The following is a 22,176-nucleotide window of genomic DNA, read 5'->3' on the forward strand; positions in this document are numbered from 1 at the left end:
TTGGTTATGTACATATATTTCAGCTGTTTAGATGGTACAATGATTCTCTCTACACACTATATGTGCTTTTTTTTTGTCACAACTGAAATTAGGCAAACTACTATAACTTTAGCAACCAGGAAATGGCAAGTGATTTCTGCATAGCACAGCTTTAACATCTAAATGATAAACCATGATGGTCATCAAGACTGTCATAGGTGTCAAAATTAAAGGAGGATCTGGAAGAGTGTGATTTTTTTTAATCGTTTTTTTAAGCCAACAGTGCAGTACAAAGGCAAAAACATTTTGCAGTCACAGAATTCCACTTGTGAAAAACATGCTCTGTATACAGTAGTAACCATTCACTGGTTGAACTGAAAACGTTTAACAATAGGTAGAACAGTGCCCATGAAAAATATTAAATTGATTGGTTGCTTTCAGCATAAAAAGATGAATGACCAAAACAAACAAAAGTAGTCTATGCAGATTGTGAAAATAAAGTTTCAGACCATTCCAAGCTATAGAATGTGGACCACTATTTAGCCATATCCAATCAGGAGTAAAAGTATGCTCTGTATGGTTTAGTCGACTTCCTCAATGGTTGGTCCAGAGGATCCGCCTCCTCCGGGTGTGGCACCACCAGCCCCAGGCATCCCTCCTGGCATCCCCCCGGGCATGCCCCCTGCACCCTGGTACAGCTTGGTGATGATTGGGTTACACACCTTCTCCAGCTCCTTCTGGTGGTGCTCAAACTCCTCCTTCTCTGCAGACTACAAGGAGAGAGAAAGAGAAAGGTAGATTAGTGCTCTAATATCCTTGTTGAACCACCAGACATTTGTTTAATCAAATTACAATGAGGGACTCCGAGCGCTATAATTGATTTTAAATATGAATGTTAACCCACTCCATTCTGGTTGAAAGGCCCAGGGCCAGTACTGTACCTGGTTCTTATCCAGCCAGCTGATGACCTCGTTGCACTTGTCCATGATCTTCTGTTTGTCCTCGTCGCTGAGCTTGCCCTTGAGCTTCTCGTCCTCCACGGTGGACTTCATGTTAAAGGCGTACGACTCCAGGCCGTTTTTGGACGCCACCTTGTCCCTCTGGACATCGTCCGCAGCTTTGTACTGCTCAGCCTCCTGGACCATGCGCTCTATGTCCTCCTTACTCAGGCGACCTATGGAGAGAGGGACAGACAATGAGATGGAGGATTTGTTAAAGCATTGTTGGAGAGGACATCCCTATTTAAAATGGTGTGCATACCTTACAATGGCATAGTATTTAAAGCTACATTCTGGGATTCAGATGTTCAAGATTCAAAGGGTAAATATCAATAAATTGAATTGTCATGAACAGATACCCAGATCCCAGACTATAGATTTACATGTCAATCTGTGATTGGTTCATCCATGTTTGGACTTTTGAATATACTGTATACATCTACACACACAGTACCAGTCAAACATTTTGACACACCTAGTCATTCAAGAGTTTTTCTTTATTTGGACTATTTTCTACATTGTAGAATAATAGTGAAGACATCAAAACTATTAAATAACACATATGGAATCATGCAGTAACCAAAAATGTTAAACAAAATCAAAATATGTTTTATATTTGAAATTCTTCAAAGTAGCTTCAAAATGCCTCATGAGCCTAGTCCAACAGTAGTACCCTGTTGGAACCAAAAAAATATTCAGATATTACACATTTCTAATTTTGTTAGAAAGTAATTTTCATTTAACCTGTTAGAGCTCTAGGGGCGCTATTTCATTTTTGGATAAAAAACGTTCCCGTTTTAAGCGCGATATTTTGTCACGAAAAGATGCTCGACTATGTATATTCTTGACAGTTTTGGAAAGAAAACACTCTGAAGTTTCAGAATCTGCAAAGATTTTGTCTGTAAGTGCCCCAGAACTCATTCTACAGGCAAAACCAAGATGATGCATCACCCAGGAATTAGCAGAATTTCTGAAGCTCTGTTTTCCATTCTCTCCTTATATGGCTGTGATTGCGCAACGAATGAGCCTACACTTTCTGTCGTTCGCCCAAGGTCTTAGCAGCATTGTGACGTATTTGTAGGCATATCATTGGAAGATTGACCATAAGAGACTACATTTTCCAAGTGTCCGCCTGGTGTCCTGCGTCGAATTCGGTGCGCAATTGCCAGCTGCTTCTACTTTACCATTTGATTCAGGGGAGAAAGCATGTGTCCAAGAACGATGTATCAATGAAGAGATATGTGAAAAACACCTTGATGATTGATTCTAAACAACGTTTGCCATGTTTTCAGTCGATATTATGGAGTTAATTTGGAAAAAAGTTCGCGTTTTGAGGACTGAATTTTGGGATTTTTTTTGGTAGCCAAATGTGATGTATAAAACGGAGCTATTTCTAATACACAAGGAATCTTTTTGGAAAAACTGAGCATCTGCTATCTAACTGAGAGTATCCTCATTGAAAACATCAGAAGTTCTTCAAAGGTAAATGATTTTATTTGAAGGCTTTTATGTTTTTGTTAATGTTGCGTGCTGGATGCTAACGCTAATGCTAACGCTAAATGCTAACGCGAAATGCTAACGCTAGCTAGCTACTTTTACACAAATGATTGTTTTCCTATGGTTGAGAAGCATATTTTGAAAATCTGAGATGACAGTGTTGTTTACAAAAGGCTAAGCTTGAGAGATGGCATATTTATTTCATTTCATTTGCGATTTTCATAAATAGTTAACGTTGTGTTATGCTAATGAGCTTGCTGATAGATTTACACAATCCTGGATACAGGGTTTTTTTCATAGCTAAACGTGACGCAGAAAACGGAGCGATTTGTCCTAAACAAATAATCTTTCAGGAAAAACTGAACATTTGCTATCTGAGAGTCTCCTCATTGAAAACATCTGAAGTTCTTCAAAGGTAAATGATTTTATTTGAATGCTTTTCTGTTTTTTTGTGTAAATGTTGCCAGCTGAATGCTAATGCTAAATGCTACGTTAGCCATCAATACTGTTACACAAATGCTTGTTTTGCAATGGTTGAGAAGCATATTTTGAAAATCTGAGATGACAGTGTTGTTAACAAAAGGCTAAGCTTGAGAGCTAGCATATTTATTTCATTTCATTTGCGATTTTCATGAATAGTTAACGTTGCGTTATGGTAATGAGCTTGAGTCTGTATTCACAATCCCGGATCCGGGATGGGGAGATCAGAAAGGTTAAGTTGAAGTGTACTGTTAGCGAGCTAGCTAATGTTAGCTGGCTCGCTAGCGAACTTTACGGGCATGATCTTTGTAGTAATATTATTCGTACCGCAGAGCAATTTCCTTGCTAGTTATAGCCTAATGTTCGCTAGCTAACACTGATCCTGGTTTTTGTTGCCTGCAGATTCATGCAGGGCAGTAACGTCATGAGCTGGGATTATGTATCATTGTTTAGCTAGCTACATGTCTTGAAAGTTAATGTCACTGACACAACTGTTGATAGACGTTGTTGGTAAATTCAGAGCGCAGAATAACTGACAAATTTACAAACGCTCAACAGCCATTGAATATGGCCAATGTCAGTAAACGTTGGGAAAAAAGCGCAATTAAATTATTGCCAGCAGCACAGTTGCAGTCACTTGCGATCTGGATAAAATATAAAAACAGCCTAACCAGCTCTGCTAGGACGAGTAAAATGGTCAGAGTGAGCTGTTCTCTCATTTGTGTCTGGAAGTCGCAAGCTAGCCAACGTTAGCCAGTTTGCTTGGGTGCTTGACTGCTGTTAGGACAGAATGCTTGGCTCAACCCTACTCCTCGGCCTCACATGCAAATTCTTAAAGAGATGGGTGGGGCTAAAGCTTAAGAGGGTGTGAACTAGAGGTCGACCGATTATGATTTTTCAACGCCGATACCGATTATTGGAGGACCAAAAAAGGCAGATACCGATTAATCGGGCGATTTTTAAAAACGTATTTGCATTAATGACAATTACAACAATACTGAATGAATACTTATTTTAACTTAATATAATACATCAATAAAATCAATTTAGCCTCAAATAAATAATGAAACATGTTCAATTTGGTTTAAATAATGTAAAAACAAAGTGTTGGAGAAGAAAATAAAAGTGCAATTTGTGCCATGTAAGAAAGCTAACGTTTAAGTTCCTTGCTCAGAACATAAGAACATATGAAAGCTGGTGGTTCCTTTCAACATGAGTCTTCAATATTCCCAGGTAAGAAGTTTTAGGTTGTAATTATTATAGGAATTATAGGACTATTTCTCTCTATACGATTTGTATTTCATATACCTTTGACTGTAACAGTATAGCTTCCACTCCTCGCTCCTACCTGGGCTCGAACCAGGAACACATTGACAACAGCCACACTCGAAGCAGCGTTACCCATGCAGAGCAAGGGGAACAACTACTCCAAGTTGCAGAGCGAGTGACATTTGAAACGCTATTTGCGCGCACCCTGCTAACTTGCTAACCATTTCACATGGGTTACACCAGCCTAATCTTGGGAGTTGATAGGCTTGAAGTCATAAACAGCGCAATGCTTGAAGCATTGCGAAGAGATGCTGGCAAAACGCACGAAAGCGCTGTTTGAATGAATGCTTATGAGCCTGCTGGTGCCTCCCATTGCTCAGTCAGACTGCTCTATCAAATCATAGACTTAATTATAACATAACATACAGAAATACGAGCCTTAGGTCATTAATATGGTCGAATCCGGAAACTATCATCTCGAAAACAAAACATTTATTCTTTCAGTGAAATACGGAACCGTTCCATATTTTATCTAACGGGTGGCATCCATAAGTCTAAATATTCCTGTTACATTGCACAACCTTCAATGTTATGTCATAATTACGTAAAAGTCTGGCAAAGTAGTTCGCAACGAGCCAGGCAGTTGCATATACCCTAGCTCTGCATGCAATGAACACAAGAGAAGTGACAATTTCACCTGGTTAATATTGCCTGCTAACCTGGATTTCTTTTAGCTAAATATGCAGGTTTAAAAGTATATACTTGTGTATTGATTTCAAGAAAGGCATTAATGTTTACGGTTAGATAGTCGTGCAACGATTGTGGTTTTTTCACAAATGCGCTTTTGTTAAAAATCATCCCCCGTTTGGCGAAGTCGGCTGTCTTTGTTAGGAAGAAATAGTCTTCACACAGTTCGCAACGAGCCAGGCGGCCCAAACTGCTGCATATACCCTGACTCTGTTGCAAGAGAAGTGACAAAGAAATTCATGTTAGCAGGCAATATTATCTAAATAAAAATTAAAAATTAAAATATATACTTGTGTATTGATATTAAGAAAGGCATTAATGTTTATGGTTAGGTACACGTTGGAGCAACAGTCCTTTTTCGCGAATGTGCACCGCATCGATTATATGCAACGCAGGACACGCTAGATAAACTAGTAATATCATCAACCATGTGTAGTTAACTAGTGATTATGATTGATTGATTGTTTTTTATAAGATAAGTTTAATGCTAGCTAGCAACTTACCTTCTTACTGCATTTGCATAACAGGCAGGCACCTTGTGGAGTGCAATGAGAGGCAGGTGGTTAGAGCGTTGGACTAGTTAACCGTAAGGTTACAAGATTGAATCCCTGAGCTGACAAGGTAAAAATCTGTCATTCTGCCCCTGAACAAGGCAGTTAACCCACCGTTCCTAGGCCGGTGGGTTAATATTTTTTTTAAATCGGTGTCCAAAAATACCGATTTCCGATTGTTATGAAAACTTGAAATCGGCCCTAATTAATCGGCCATTCCGATTAATCGATCGACCTCTAGTGTTTTCGATGCTGAATAGGTGTAGACAAAGAGGGGCTCTACAGTAGATGCGCCAAAACATTCCAAGGCCATTTTCTCAAAAGTGAGGTTCTAAGTTTATCAAACTTTCAAAGCAGAATTACTTTCCCATTGTTCCTCAGCTGTAGCGTATGATATACCATTTTCTAGCTCAGTCTCCACTTTGATCCAAAGTCAAATATGATTAAAAATGTTGCTACATAAGACCGGATCAAGACAGTCAGTCACATATAAGCTAGTTTAATTATCTCCTTTGTTTGTAAACAAAATAATTGTAAACAAACACTGTTCAGTCTCAAAATATGGTTAAAACTAGAATTTTGATATCATGGATGATCAGTCCTTGCATCCATAGCTAGATCTATACATTTGAGAGTGGGTTCACATTTCTCCAGTCCCATCCCTCAACTTTTCCCCAAAAACAGTGGCGGGTGGGTGCGTTTTTATTGTTTGAAAATCAGATTTGTCCTTTAACTGTAACTACTACTAAGTCTACCTTTGTCATTGGTGATGGTGATCTTATTCTCCTTGCCAGTGCTCTTGTCAGAGGCGGACACGTTCATGATGCCGTTGGCATCAATGTCAAAGGTGACCTCTATCTGAGGCACACCCCGGGGGGCTGGTGGGATCCCACACAGCTCAAACTTCCCCAGTAGGTTGTTGTCTTTGGTCATCGCTCTTTCCCCCTCATACACCTGACAGGACACAGACACACACTCAGGTCAACACTCATGTGGATACATTCTGATTCAAATCTCAAGTTTTAATGTAAACACTAACAAATAAATTAGTGTGTGGGTCAATATTGACTCCGATCCAAATTCAACTTAAATATCAACTAGAGTATATGCTAACATTTTGACACTGATGTACACAATCCATTGAGATACCTAGGAATGAGTCATAAGTACGTTCCGCTCACCTGAATGAGCACCCCAGGCTGGTTGTCTGAGTATGTGGTGAAGGTTTGCGTCTGCTTGGTGGGGATGGTGGTGTTCCTCTTGATGAGCACAGTCATGACCCCTCCGGCCGTCTCAATGCCCAGGGACAGAGGTGTGACGTCCAGCAGCAGCAGGTCCTGCACGTTCTCAGACTTGTCTCCGGACAAGATAGCCGCCTGGACAGCTGTCAACAGACACGGGGTCATCAGTCATTCTTAAACAAACCATCAAAGAATTTACAATGTCTTTTCCATATTAGTCTCCACCCGGCACAGCCAGAAGAGGACTGGCCACCCCTCAGACTGGTTCCTCTCTAGGTTTCTTCCTAGGTTTTGGCCTTTCTAGGCAGTTTTTCCTAGCCACCGTGCTTCTAAACCTGCATTGCTTGCCGTTTGGGGTTTTAGGCTGGGTTTCTGTACAGCACTTTGATATATCAGCTGATGTAAGAAGGGCTATATAAATACATTTGATTTGATTAGGGCTTCTCTGGATGAAGGTTAGAAATGGTAGAACAGGAAAAGACAGTTGACAAGAAGGTTTACTGGGCAAAGCTTTAGATAAAAGAGGGAGCTAAAAAAAATAAAGAGCCTCACCTGCACCATAGGCGACAGCCTCGTCAGGGTTGATGCTCTTGTTGAGCTCCTTCCCGTTGAAGAAGTCCTGCAGCAACTTCTGAATCTTGGGGATGCGCGTGGAGCCTCCCACCAGGACAATGTCGTGGACCTGGGCTTTGTCCATCTTGGCGTCCCTAAGAGACTTCTCAACGGGGTCCAGGGTGCCTCTGAACAGGTCAGCGTTCAGCTCCTCAAAGCGAGCCCTGGTGATGGAGGTGTAGAAGTCGACACCCTCATACAGAGAGTCGATCTCGATGCTGGCCTGGGTGCTGGAGGAGAGGGTGCGCTTGGCACGCTCACAGGCAGTGCGCAGACGACGCACGGCCCTCTTGTTGTCGCTGATGTCCTTCTTGTATTTGCGCTTGAATTCTGAGATGAAGTGGTTGACCATGCGGTTGTCGAAGTCCTCTCCTCCAAGATGGGTGTCTCCGGCAGTGGACTTCACCTCAAAGATCCCGTCTTCGATGGTCAGGATGGACACATCAAACGTACCACCGCCCAGGTCAAAGATTAGGACATTTCTCTCCATTCCCACCTAAAAACATTTTATTTTGTGAGTTAAATTATTTTTAGGGTGAAATTTGTCTCTCAAAACACATGGTCAATGGGCCTCAGGTATGCATTACAGTTCTGAGTTCTAAGTACTGTTGTTAGTGTTGATAAATATATATAAATGAACCTTCTTGTCCAGGCCATAGGCGATAGCAGCAGCGGTTGGCTCATTGATGATGCGGAGTACGTTGAGACCTGAGATGGTCCCTGCGTCTTTGGTGGCCTGGCGTTGAGAGTCGTTGAAGTAAGCTGGCACAGTGACCACTGCATTGGTTATAGTCTGCAGGAGGAAATATTTACAACTAAGTGAACAGACAAGACAGTCTTCATTTTTTAAAGTCACCTCTACAGTGAGAAAAATGCATTTATATTTTGTTAAACAATTCAGTAACACCCAAAAGACCATAACATGCATTGCTATGAAGACAGAGTGATAGGACTGTTGTGATGCTCACCTTGCCCAGGTAGGCCTCTGCAATCTCCTTCATCTTGACCAGCACCATGGAGGAGATCTCCTCTGGGTAGAAGGCCTTGGTCTCTCCTTTGTACTCCACTTGGACCTTGGGCCGTGTCGAGTCGTTGATCACTGTAAACGGCCAGTGTTTCATGTCTGCCTGGACGACATTGTCGTCAAACTTCCGCCCAATCAGCCGCTTCGCATCTGGGAAAAGATAAGGGGGTAAACAGGAGTTAACGCCACACAAGTACATCTTATATACCGTACATGGTATCCGATCAATTTCTCCAAGTGAATTTATTACCAAACACTGTGTTTGTGGGGTTCATGGCCACTTGGTTCTTGGCAGCGTCCCCAATCAGCCTTTCTGTGTCTGTGAAGGCGACGTAGCTGGGTGTGGTCCTATTGCCCTGGTCGTTGGCAATGATCTCCACTTTGCCATGCTGGAACACACCCACACATGAGTAGGTGGTGCCCAGGTCAATGCCAACTGCTGGTCCCTTTGACATGGTGTCTGAAAATGAAGAGCGATATCATTAAAACAAACTGTGTGGTGGCAAAGTAGAGATTTTTTAAGATATCTAGGTATGAACTCATTGACCAAGGTAAGTGATCCTGAGGGTAGACTCTGGGACAACTCTGTACAACTGGTCAAGTTGGGTCTATTTTGGTATAGGCCTGTGACACATGATGCTATTTTCAGAAAAGTTCATACTTTTTGTTGTAGCCTATTGTGTCATTGAAAGACCCCGGGACCACCTGTTCAAAAAGGAGTATTGCATTATTGGATACTCCCACTGCTCTCAAGGGAGTTCTGCCGGTTTTTACTAGCGGATGTGACTTTTCATAGCAGGTTTATGAGAACTTAATAAGCAGGTTGGGATAATTAATGTGGCTTGTTAGGAGAATGAATGTGTAATGTTAGGATAATTAGATTAAGGTTAGGAAAAGGGTTAGAAATTGCTAAAATTGTCCCAACCCCACAAATCTAGATACAAACAGGTCTGCCCTGAGAACAGTCTTAGTTTCCACTAATGCGATTCTGCATTCAAAAGACTCATCCTTGTCTTGACCTTCAGTGCAACAGCTGTCTTTCAACCAGACATTCTTCAAAGCATTTCGTCTTGATACAGACAGTTATTTTAGTAGCAGGTTAGAAGAGCCATTTCGCTAACCTTAGTCTCATAAACTGCTACGACAAAGTAACTTTGGTATCGAAGCAGCGTGAAGTGTGTTTCCCTGGTTACAGGTTGGGAGAAGGCGTGCTTTATTACAGCATTTTACATTTTAGTAATTAACAGACACTCTTAACCAGAGCGATTTATAGTTAGTGCATTCATTTTAAGGTGTCCCAACCACATAACACAGGCATAGAAAGTACATTTCTCCTTAAGTAGCTATCTGCAGTCAGTTAGAAAGGGTGTGTGTGTGTGTGTGTGTGTGTGTGTGTGTGTGTGGTGGGGGGGGGGGGGGTTAAGTGCAAGTCACGTTACTGTTTACGTTTTTTTTTTAATGTTCGCCTGTTTTAACTGAATAGCTAAAGTAACTCCATACTTATTAACACTTTAACCAAATTAACATGATAGTGAGGAATCGCTTCCAGGATTTGTTCTATCACCTACTCAAATACAAAACAAACATTTCGCCGGGAGTTGTGTCACTGAGGGCTATGCCCTGCCGCGGGTGGGTTGGGAAATTGCTGGAACATTCAGTTCAGCTTCATCACCATCCAACTCACGTAGGCTAGACTTGATAGGCTTGCCATTAAAATAAGTTTCACACGCAATTATTTAAACTCGAACATATGTTACCAGCACATTAGGCTACATCGACAGAGTAAACCAATTGTTCAACTGAATTGGTTAATGTTGGAAGGCAAGCCTTCTTCACAGTTAGCCTAACAAGAGAGCGTCCCTTTAAACTGCAAGCAAACTGAAACTGCCATATCCGATGACGCAATCGTTGAAACTATTTTTGCGTTCAAAAATAATGTAGCCATTTTCAATTAGAATTTGGGCTTACAGGAGACGTTGAATATGGCGATTCTACAGGAGACTTGAATATGAAACCCAACCGTAGGTAACGTTTACTGTGAATCCAGATTATGCCTAATATAGCCATTTCTGCTTGCCGTTTCAGTATTGCGTCAAGCTTGTTAGCCTAATTTACTGTTTTTCCATCTCCAACAATTGTAATGCTGATATTCAACCTCAATTTATAAATGCTTACCTTATTAAAGATAAGAAATCAGACAGAAAATGTAGCTTCACCCTGAACAGTACCGAAGGTTTCCGCATCTACAATATTCTCGCAGAAACTGGGCGGGCTGGTGATTTCTGAGATATATAAAGATTTCCGCAGAACAGTCTAGAACTGAACGATGTAACCAATCAAGTCAAGCTTCTTGTGTGCCCCAGGGAGGGGCAGTTAATTGAATGCAAGTGTCACAAAAAAGTGATGGTGATGTCCGAGGCAGGCCAAAACTCCATCCCACCTTAACAATTTCACAGTATTATTACAACCTATTATTATTTTTTATTTTTTTTTACCTTTATTTAACTAGGCAAGTCAGTTAAAAACGAATTATTATTTACAATGAAGGCCTACCAAAGCATCAGCATCCTGGGGTCCAACGAAATTAAAGCAGTTATAAACAATTGAAAACATTACATTACATTTCACAACAGATTTCACAACACATTAAGGGTGCGTTCATAAATTCACTCTGGCTGTCTACTCCGATTTCAGAGCACTCTTGTCTGAGAGTAATTCAGTTGTTGCGAGAAGCACAGTTACAGTCACCAACGCTCTGGAAAAAATGGAAACAGCCTAACCAGCTTTTCTAGGGCAAGTAAAATGGTCAGTGAGGTGTTCTCTCATTTGTGTCTGGAAGTACTGTAGCTAGCAAGCTAGCCAACGTTAGCCAGTTAGCTTGGGTTCATGACTGCCGTTGGGAGGTCAGAACTCTCGGATCAACCCTACTCCTCCGCGGGAGCATCCAGTATGCAGTCTGAACGCTCCGATAGAAACGCTCCAGTACACTCTGGCACTCCAGAGTGAATTTACGAACACATGCCCTCCGGCCACTCCTCTATTTTTACATATCTACAACACAAAATCCATGTGTGTATGTGTGTATAGTGCGTATGTTATCATGTGTGTGTATGCGTGTGGCTGTGCCTGTGTGTCTCTTCACAGTCACCACTGTTCCATAAGATATATTTGTATCTCTTTTTTAAATCCGAATTTACTGCTTGCATGATTTACTTGATGTGGCATAGTTGAATGTAGTCATGGCTCAAGGTAGTTCTGTGAGCCTCCCATAGTCTGTTCTGTACTTGGGGACTGTGAAAAGACCTCTGTGTGCATGTCTTGTGGTATGGATGGGTGTCTGAGCTGTGTGCTAGTAGTTTAAACAGACCGCTCAGGTGCATTCAACATGTCAATCTCTCCACTTACTTTGAGCCAGGAGAGATCGACATGCATATTATTGTTAGCTCTTCATGTACATTTAAAGGCCAGCCGGGCTGCCCTGTTCTGGGCCAATTGTAATTGTCCCAGTTGTAAAAGTCCCTTTTTGTGCCCACATGACTGGACAGTAGTCCAGGTGTGACAAAACTTGGACCTGTAGGGCCTGCCTTGTTGATAGAGATGTTAAGAAAGCAGAGCAGCGCTTTATTATGGACAGACCTCTCCCCATTTTAGCAACTGTTGAATATGTTTAGACCATAATAGTTTAACATCCAGGGTTACTTCAAGCAGTTTAGTCTCCTCAACTTGCTCAATTTCCACATTATTCATTACAAGATTTAGTTGAGGTTTAGTGAATGATTTACTGCAGACAATGCTTTTAGTTTTGAAATATTTAGGACTAACCTATTTATTGGAAGTTACACTACCGGTCAAACGTTTTAGAACACCTACTCAGTCAGGAGTTTCTTTATTTTTTACAATTTTCTACATTGTAGAATAATAGTGAAGACATCAAAACTATGAAATAACACATATGGAATCATGTAGTAACCCCCCAAAAAAGTGTTTAACAAATCAAAATATATATTTGAGATTCTTCAAATAGCCACCCTTTACCTTGATGACAGCTTTGCACACTCTTGGCATTCTCTCAACCAGCGTCATGAGATAGTCACCTGGAATGCATTTCAAGTAACAGGTGTGCCTTCTAAAAAGTAAATTTGTGAAATGTCTTTCCTCCTTAATGCATTTGAGCCAATCAGTTGTGTTGTGACAGGGTAGGGGGTATACAGAAGATTGCCCTATTTGGTAAAAGACCAAGTTCGTAGTATGGCAAGAGCAGCTCTGTAACGGATCTCGTCCTCCTCTCCTGAGGCGTAGCGAGAAGGATCGGAGGACCAATGCGCAGCGTGGTAAGTGTCCATAATGTTTAATCAAAACACAACAGAACACTGGAACAAAACAACAAACGAAACAGTCCCATGTGGCAACAAGCACTGACACGGAAGACAAACACCCACCACTCAAAAGTGAAACCAGGCTACCTAAATATGATTCTCAATCAGGGACAATGATTGAACACAGAAATCCCAAATGATAGAAAAACTAACATAGACAACCCACCCAACTCACGCCCTGACCATACTAAAACAAAGACATAACAAAGGAACTAAGGTCAGAACGTGACAGTACAGTACCCCCCCCCAAAGGTGCGGACTCCGGCCGCAAAACCTAAACCTATAGGGGAGGGTCTGGGTGGGTGTCTGTCCTCAGTGGCGGCTCTGGCGCGGGACGTGGTCCCCACTCCACCATAGTCTCTGTCCTCCTCCTCCTCAACCGCCTCCGTGGCCTCTTTCGAGCCGCGACCCTCGCTGCCGACCTCGGACTGGGGACCCTAGCAATGGGTCCCAAATGGACGGGAGATCCCGGCAGCGCCGGACGGACGGGATATTCTGGCAGTGCCGGCTACAGGAGGCCTGGTGCATGGAGGGGGCACCGGATGGACCGGGCTGTGGGGGAGCTCTGGTGCGCAACCTTGGCACCACTCCTCCAGGCTGAATGCCCACTTTAGCCCGGACCCTCCAGAGTGCACGCACAGGTTGACCCGGGCTGTGGGTAAGCACTGGAGCATACCACTCGCGCCTCTCCCTTCGGCTCAATACCCACATTCGCCCGGCACGCGCGGAGCGCAGGCATAGAACACGCACTGCACCCTCCCAGCGCCTCGGAGACACAGCACGCAGCGCCAGCGCAGGATACCCTGGACCGAAAAGGTGTACTAGAGACCAAACACGCTTGGCTGGCACAACACGCCCTGGCTGGATGCCTACTCTTGCATGGCACTTGCAGGGGGCTGGCCTATTGCCTACCGGGCTATGAGCGCGTACTGGCGACACCGTGCATTTGACCGCATAATACGGTGCCTGACCAGTACTGCGCTTCTTCCGATAAGCACGAGGAGTGGGGCAGAGTCAGGTTGGAGACCTGGGGGCTGCCTCTCGTGCCTGTCGCGCTGCCGTGCTGCCTCCTCATATCGCCGCCGCTCAGCTTTCGCTGCCTCCAGCTCTGCCTTGGGGCGGCGATATTCCCCAGCCTGTGCCCAGGGTCCCTTGCCGTCAAGTATCTCCTCCCATGTCCAGGAGTCCGGAGATTGCTGCTGCCCGATACCACGCTGCTTGGTCCTTGGGTGTTTCTGTAACGGATCTCGTCCTCCTCTCCTGAGGCGTAGCGAGAAGGATCGGAGGACCAATGCGCAGCGTGGTAAGTGTCCATAATGTTTAATCAAAACACAACAGAACACTGGAACAAAACAACAAACGAAACAGTCCCATGTGGCAACAAGCACTGACACGGAAGACAAACACCCACCACTCAAAAGTGAAACCAGGCTACCTAAATATGATTCTCAATCAGGGACAATGATTGAACACAGAAATCCCAAATGATAGAAAAACTAACATAGACAACCCACCCAACTCACGCCCTGACCATACTAAAACAAAGACATAACAAAGGAACTAAGGTCAGAACGTGACAGTACAGTACCCCCCCCCAAAGGTGCGGACTCCGGCCGCAAAACCTAAACCTATAGGGGAGGGTCTGGGTGGGTGTCTGTCCTCAGTGGCGGCTCTGGCGCGGGACGTGGTCCCCACTCCACCATAGTCTCTGTCCTCCTCCTCCTCAACCGCCTCCGTGGCCTCTTTCGAGCCGCGACCCTCGCTGCCGACCTCGGACTGGGGACCCTAGCAATGGGTCCCAAATGGACGGGAGATCCCGGCAGCGCCGGACGGACGGGATATTCTGGCAGTGCCGGCTACAGGAGGCCTGGTGCATGGAGGGGGCACCGGATGGACCGGGCTGTGGGGGAGCTCTGGTGCGCAACCTTGGCACCACTCCTCCAGGCTGAATGCCCACTTTAGCCCGGACCCTCCAGAGTGCACGCACAGGTTGACCCGGGCTGTGGGTAAGCACTGGAGCATACCACTCGCGCCTCTCCCTTCGGCTCAATACCCACATTCGCCCGGCACGCGCGGAGCGCAGGCATAGAACACGCACTGCACCCTCCCAGCGCCTCGGAGACACAGCACGCAGCGCCAGCGCAGGATACCCTGGACCGAAAAGGTGTACTAGAGACCAAACACGCTTGGCTGGCACAACACGCCCTGGCTGGATGCCTACTCTTGCATGGCACTTGCAGGGGGCTGGCCTATTGCCTACCGGGCTATGAGCGCGTACTGGCGACACCGTGCATTTGACCGCATAATACGGTGCCTGACCAGTACTGCGCTTCTTCCGATAAGCACGAGGAGTGGGGCAGAGTCAGGTTGGAGACCTGGGGGCTGCCTCTCGTGCCTGTCGCGCTGCCGTGCTGCCTCCTCATATCGCCGCCGCTCAGCTTTCGCTGCCTCCAGCTCTGCCTTGGGGCGGCGATATTCCCCAGCCTGTGCCCAGGGTCCCTTGCCGTCAAGTATCTCCTCCCATGTCCAGGAGTCCGGAGATTGCTGCTGCCCGATACCACGCTGCTTGGTCCTTGGGTGTTTCTGTAACGGATCTCGTCCTCCTCTCCTGAGGCGTAGCGAGAAGGATCGGAGGACCAATGCGCAGCGTGGTAAGTGTCCATAATGTTTAATCAAAACACAACAGAACACTGGAACAAAACAATAAACATGAATAAACGAAACAGTCCCATGTGGCAACAAGCACTGACACGGAAGACAAACACCTACCACTCCAAAGTGAAACCAGGCTACCTAAGTATGATTCTCAATCAGGGACAACGATTGACAGCTGCCTCTGATTGAGAACCATACTAGGCCAAACAAAGAAATCCCAAATTATAGAAAAACGAACATAGACAACCCACCCAACTCACGCCCTGACCATACTAAATCAAAGACATAACAAAGGAACTAAGGTCAGAACGTGATAAGCTCAAATAAGTAAAGAGAAACCACAGCCAATCATTACTTTAAGACATGAAGGTCAGTCAATATGAAACATTTCAAGAACTTTGAATATTTCTTCAAGTGCAGTCGCAAAAACCATCAAGAGCTATGATGAAAATGTCTCTCATGAGGACCGCCACAGGAATGGAAGACCCAGAGTTGCCTCTGCTGCAGAGTATAAGCCTCATAAATTGCAGCCCAAGTAAATACTTCACAGAAATTCAAGTAAAAGACACATCTCTGTGAGTCAGGCTGTGTGAATCAGGCCATCATGGTCGAATTTCCGCAAAGATTCCATTACCGCCGTTGTGACGTCAGAACTCTCGGATCAACCCTACTCCTCCGCCAGAGCATCCAGTATGTGCAAATAATAAGAAGACACAAATAATAAGAAGAGACTTCCTTGGGCCAAGAAACACGAGCAATGGACAGTGGAAATCTGTCCTTTGGTCTGGAGTCTAAATTTGAGATATTTGGTTCCAACAGCCCTGTCATTGTGAGACATGGTGTGGGTGAACGGATGATCTCCGCATGTGTTTTTCCCATCGTAAAGCATGGAGGAGGAGGTGTTATGGTGTGGTGGTGCTTTGCTGGTGACAATTTCAGAGATTTATTTAGAATTCAAGGCATACTTAACCAGCATGGCTACCACAGCATTTTGCAGCAGTAAGCCATCCCATCTGATTTGGGCTTAGTAGGACTATCATTTGTTTTTCAACAGGACAATGACCCAACACACCTCCAGGATGTGTAAGTGCTATTTTACCAAGAAGGAGAGTGATGGAGTGCTGCATCAGATGACATGCCCTCCACAATCTCCCGACCTCAACCAAATTCAGATGGTTTGGGATGAGTCGGATCGCAGAGTGAAGGAAAAGCAGCCAACAAGTGCTCAGCATATGTGGGAACTCCTTCAAGACTTTTGGAAAAACATTCCATACGAAGCTGGTTGATAGAATGCCAAGAGTGAGAGAATGCCCTTGAATGAGTAGGTGTTCTAAAACCTTTGACCGGTAGTACATGCTTGACCCGCTCAGATTTCCTCCACAAACACAAAAAAATTGCCCAAAACAATAAAACCATCTCACCTGCTTTAACACTATGATTTGACACTGGTTTTCATTCAACCTTTTAATGTTTTCATCCAACCTTTCAAAACAGCATTTCTCTGTAAACTTTCCAAAAGTTGACAAAACAAAATACGCTAGACCAGGTGGATCTTTTTATGTGGTAAAATTAATTACACAAAAAATGTTGGTGGAAACGTTTTTATGCGCAAATATTGATATAGGCCAATCACCATTATACCAAAGTAGTCACGTGGAGTCACATGACGACGTGATGACATGTTGTGTGGTTCTCCCACTACAACTCATCAGGAAAGCATACAGTTTATGAGGTTAAAGATGAAATAAATTATGATGAACTTCACAGGGTCGAGAAAGTGCAAGGTGATGTGCTTTATTCTCCTTTCCAATAAATATCAATGGTCTTAAACTGGTTACATGATAATCTATGCTTGGCAAATACAAATAAATTTGCTAATTTGTTCATAATAATCTCATCATGTAAACTATACATCCGCAGATAGTACTGTTGGCTAGAGCGCACCTAACAATACCCGAGCCGGCACACTCGCTATATAACCCAACATTTGTTGTGAGAAAACCATCAGTAGAGTAGAAAATGCGATGGAAACCCATTTAACTTGTCGTTTTTTATTCGGTACATTGGAATTTAACCGCAAAAAGTTATTTTTATGAGCATTACATCATCACGCACAACATTTTAGTAAATTTGATGGAAACACATCTTTGGTGCGAAAATGAGCATATTGTTTTTATGCAGATTTTTGAGTATTCGCATGAAAATCTGTCACTAATTGGATGGAAACCTACCTACTGAGATAAATATTGAAAAAAGAGTTCAGTTCACATAACAGGGCTGACCTTAAAATGAGGGACAGGTTGTTGTTGTTTTTTTTGCCAAAATATTAATCACTAATAACATGAAATAGATAATAATCTTCAGAAATGACAATGATGGTGAAAAATTTGAGAAATGTTGGGCTTAAGTGGGTGAAAATCTTACTAGTAGTCACAGAGGATGCATGTCAAAATGCATGTAAAAATGCTGAATTGTTTCACTTTACAAAGTCTGTTCAGAGTTATTGAATTTTACATGCAATGTGTTCTATATTAAATGGCACTTAATTTAATATAACAGTCTTTAAAAATGCAATATTTGTACACAATTTCTACTTAAAATATCAAAGGGACACAAAATACACTAATTTCGTGGAATGACCTCTCATGGTCTTTCACTTTAGTTGTTTAATTTATACTGTCAGCAAAAGCATAGGCCTACCATGTAATTGTAATATGCATTGCATTTTGCATATCAACAACATAATGTGAGTCTGGTTTTATATAATTACAGTTTTTCTCAATTGCTAAAACACAATTTCTGTAACCTTGCTCCATTTCCTGAAAACATTAAACACAAAATCTCATCTTCAAGCACTATTTACATAACCTCTGACTCCTCTCGCAAAATGAAACATTCGGCTCAAAACAGTTTTACCTGTGTTCAAAATCAAACACCGCTCTCAAATCATAAACCAAGTGATCAAATGTATATACACTCTCAAGCAGTCAGTAAACAATACACAGAAAAATAGAAAACACAATGTTTAAAACTTACAATTCTCAGGGAGAAGTACATTTTTTATCTAAAAAAATATTCATATTTTTCCGCCATTGTCTTTTAATGAACGAAAACATGTTCTATCATAGTAGCTCAAAATTGATCAGAAATTACTACTCTGCTTTGCTCTTTGTAATTTAGTTTTTTGTTCTTCCTCCTCCTATTTTTACAGTACTGTACCCTGCATCTCACAAACGTGTCCTTTGTCTCTGTGATACTGTAATTCTTGTTCTTTGTTGATATGAACCTGCAACCAGTCAAAATCTATTGAGCAGTCAGTACTGTTAATAAATGGAAAGCACAATGTTCAGGGCCATACAATTTGTCCATTGTACAGTATACAGCCTACAATGCACTGTACTACAGTATACAATACTAAAAGGGACAAAAAAATCTAATGAGTAAACATGTGATCAATGTGCTTCTTCTTGTCTTTGGGCTGGGTCAGGCCAGAGCACTTCGTCGACATCACACGCTATATTGTCCCTCCTGAGGCAACAGGGGAAGAAGCCTCTTGTGTGCCGTGTCCAGCCCTGACATGATTCCTCACCTATATCACCACAGGCTAAATCCATGGCTTGCAGCAGATTTACTCTGGTGTAGGGTTGTCTATCATACACTTTCCATCTCCAAGAGGAGAAAAACTCCTCAATCGGATTCAGGAAAGGCGAGTATGGAGGGAGGTACAAGTTCATAAACTGCCCATTGATGTTAAACCATTCCCTTACCTGAGCAGCTCGGTGGAAACTTACGTTGTCCCACACTATCACATAGGTGGGAATGGGATTCTCATTTAGCTCTTGACCCTGCTGCTCTTGAACCTGCTGCTCAAATAAAATATATATTAGATTGGCAATAAATCTTAGAAGGTGCTGGGTGTTATATGGCCCGAGTGTAACATGGTGATGTAGAACACCATAGTTGCTGATAGCAGCACAGATTGTGACATTGCCACCTCATTGACCAGGGACTGCAACAATGGCCCGCTGTCCAATCATGTATCGGCCTCTCCTTCTCCTCTTTGTTAGATTGAAGCCTGCTTCATCAACAAATATGAACTCATGGGGTCTGTCCAAGGATTCCAAGTCAAATATTGTCTGTGTAGAAATACAATATACTGTATGTAGGATTTTGTAAGTCGTACAGAGACAGTGCTATACTGTAGAGTACAATTAGGCTTCTGATTCACATACATTGTATGTACTGAAGAGTAATGTCATTCACATAGTATGTGTTAGTACTGTAGACAATCTGGATTACAGTAAATGTTTCTGAATGTACACTTACTTGCACATACTGAGCTCGCAGTTCTTTCCCCCTTGGTGAGTTGCACTCAAAAGGTACTCTGTATACTTGTTTCATTCGCATCCTGTTACAATGGAGGACACGGTCAGTTGTGGAAATGCTCACACTGTCAATTCCCTGGAAGTGTGTGTTGTCTTGTATCACTCGTTCCTGGATTTCTCTGAGTCGTATTGCATTATCTTGAAGGACCATGCCAACTATAACGGCCTCTTGCTCCCGAGTGAATATAGCTGTCCTTCCACCTGCATGTGGCAGCCTTGCAATTCTACAAAAAGTAGTTGTGCAGTTACAAAACATATTCATGCAGTACAATACATACAGTGATTAACTTTACAAATGTCTATTGAAACAGCTGCATATAGTGTAGTACAGTAAATTTGCAATTACAAAAATACAGTAGTGTACTGTACCTGTTCTCTTCTCTGAATGTCCTTACTATGGTGGACACAGAAAATCGGCTCAAATTGAGTTGCACTCTAAGTCCTGCTTCCCTCATTGTCAGTCCATGGACAATAATATAATTCAGTATTTATGCTGCAGTAGTTTATGTGTCAGGGGGCTAGGGTCAGTTTGTTATATCTGGAGTACTTCTCCTGTCTTATCCGGTGTCCTGTGTGCATTTAAGTATGCTCTCTCTAATTCTCTCTTTCTCTCTTTCTTTCTCTCTCTTGGAGGCCCTGAGCCCTAGGACCATGCCTCAGGACTACCTGGCATGATGACTCCTTGCTGTCCCCAGTCCACCTGGCCGTGCTGCTGCTCCAGTTTCAACTGTTCTGCCTGTGATTATTATTATTTGACCATGCTGGTCATTTATGAACATTTGAACATCTTGGCCATGTTCTGTTATAATCTCCACCCGGCACAGCCAAAAGAGGACTGGCCACCCCTCATAGCCAGGTTCCTCTCTAGGTTTCTTCCTAGGTTTTGGCCTTTCTAGGGAGTTTTTCCTAGCCACCGTGCTTTTCTTCTACACTGCATTGCTTGCTGTTTGGGGTTTTAGGCTGGGTTTCTGCACAGCACTTTGAGATATCAGCTGATGTACGAAGGGCTCTATAAATAAATTTGATTTGAACATGGTCTATAACTGTTGCTCGAATTTCATCAGATATTTCCACTCTTTGTATTCCTCTTCCTCTTCGTCCTCCTCTTCCTCTTTCTTGCCTTCCTCTTCCTCCTCGTCACCCACCTCGCATACGCACTCGTCCTCTCACATTGTTTCTTCTATCCATTCTCAGACTTTCTCCTTCCCACCTTCAACAACCTGTTTGCTCTCTGAACTGGCTTATATTGGTTGTGTCGCATCATTTGAAACAGGTTAAATCAATTTTGAGTGGTTGTGTTCAATCAATGACATGTCTTCTCTATTTGTATTTGATTGTTGCCACTTGTGTTTACCAGTATGGATGACATGTGGATTAGAGTGCAGAATGTGTTTTGAGAATGAGAATGTGTTTAGAGTTTTGCTGAAAAGTCTAACTGAGATCTGCAAATTGTGTTTTACCATGTGAAATGGTTTAAGGTATTGACAACAGACTGCATATTTAGCTAAATGAAAAACTTTGTTCAGCCAATGGGTTTTAGTGTTTTAGCAATTGAGAAAAACTGTAATGACACTAAACTGAAGAAATTATAGTTATCGTTATTTTACTGTTCGAAAGGTCAGGTGTCATAACATGAAAAAGGAACCGAAGCAAGTCAAAACATGTAAACAGTCCCCTGTTGCTATGTGGGGTTTGTTTGTCCATTGCTCGTGTTGTTTGTGCTTGGATGGAATGGAACAGGGAAACTAGAGTACACGAGATGAGAGCAGAGAACACTTTTGTCTCCTCTCCTGCCATCTGACTCACATCCCACGGAGAGAGAGAGAGAGAGAGAGAGAGAGAGAGAGAGAGAGAGAGAGAGAGAGAGAGAGAGAGAGAGAGAGAGAGAGAGAGAGAGAGAGAGAGAGAGAGAGAGAGAGAGAGAGAGAGAGAGAGAGAGAGAGAGAGAGAGAGAGAGAGAGAGAGAGAGAGAGAGAGAGAGAGAGAGAGAGAGAGAGAGAGAGAGAGAGAGAGAGAGAGAGAGAGAGAGAGAGAGAGAGAGAGAGAGAGAGAGAGAGAGAGAGAGAGAGAGAGAGAGAGAGAGAGAGAGAAAAAAAAAATAAGTTTGGGATTTAGCTAAAGAGACTAGTATAGACTGCCGAGTTTCAGAAGAAAGTTCTTTGTTTCTGGCCTTTTTGAGCATGTAATCGAACCCACAAATGCTGATTCTCCAGATACTCAACTAGTCTAAAGAAGGCCAGTTTTATTGCTTCTTTAATCAGAACAACAGTTTTCAGCTGTGATAACAGAATTGCAAAAGGATTTTCTAATGATCAATTAGCCTTTTGAAATGATAAACTTGGATTAGCTAACATAACGTGCC

The 22,176-nt window shown here is 43.0% G+C and overlaps 1 protein-coding gene across 1 annotated transcript; it reads right to left on the reverse strand.

Annotated features, from left to right (window-relative positions):
• Window positions 1-222: 222 nt before the first annotated feature.
• Window positions 223-10,863, reverse strand: LOC110503972 (heat shock cognate 70 kDa protein). Its single transcript, XM_021582665.3, has 9 exons — window positions 10,574-10,863; window positions 8,649-8,858; window positions 8,343-8,548; window positions 8,015-8,167; window positions 7,315-7,870; window positions 6,703-6,905; window positions 6,277-6,475; window positions 921-1,153; window positions 223-749 (listed from the first exon to the last, which is right to left on the reverse strand). Exons 2-9 carry the CDS (start codon window positions 8,851-8,853, stop codon window positions 561-563), a joined length of 1,944 nt encoding a protein of 647 aa, XP_021438340.1. The 5' UTR covers window positions 8,854-8,858; window positions 10,574-10,863; the 3' UTR covers window positions 223-560.
• Window positions 10,864-22,176: the final 11,313 nt, after the last annotated feature.

The sequence above is a fragment of the Oncorhynchus mykiss genome, chromosome 24 (assembly GCF_057628025.1).
Source record: "Oncorhynchus mykiss isolate SJ-2025 chromosome 24, ASM5762802v1, whole genome shotgun sequence".
Lineage (NCBI taxonomy): Eukaryota > Metazoa > Chordata > Actinopteri > Salmoniformes > Salmonidae > Oncorhynchus > Oncorhynchus mykiss.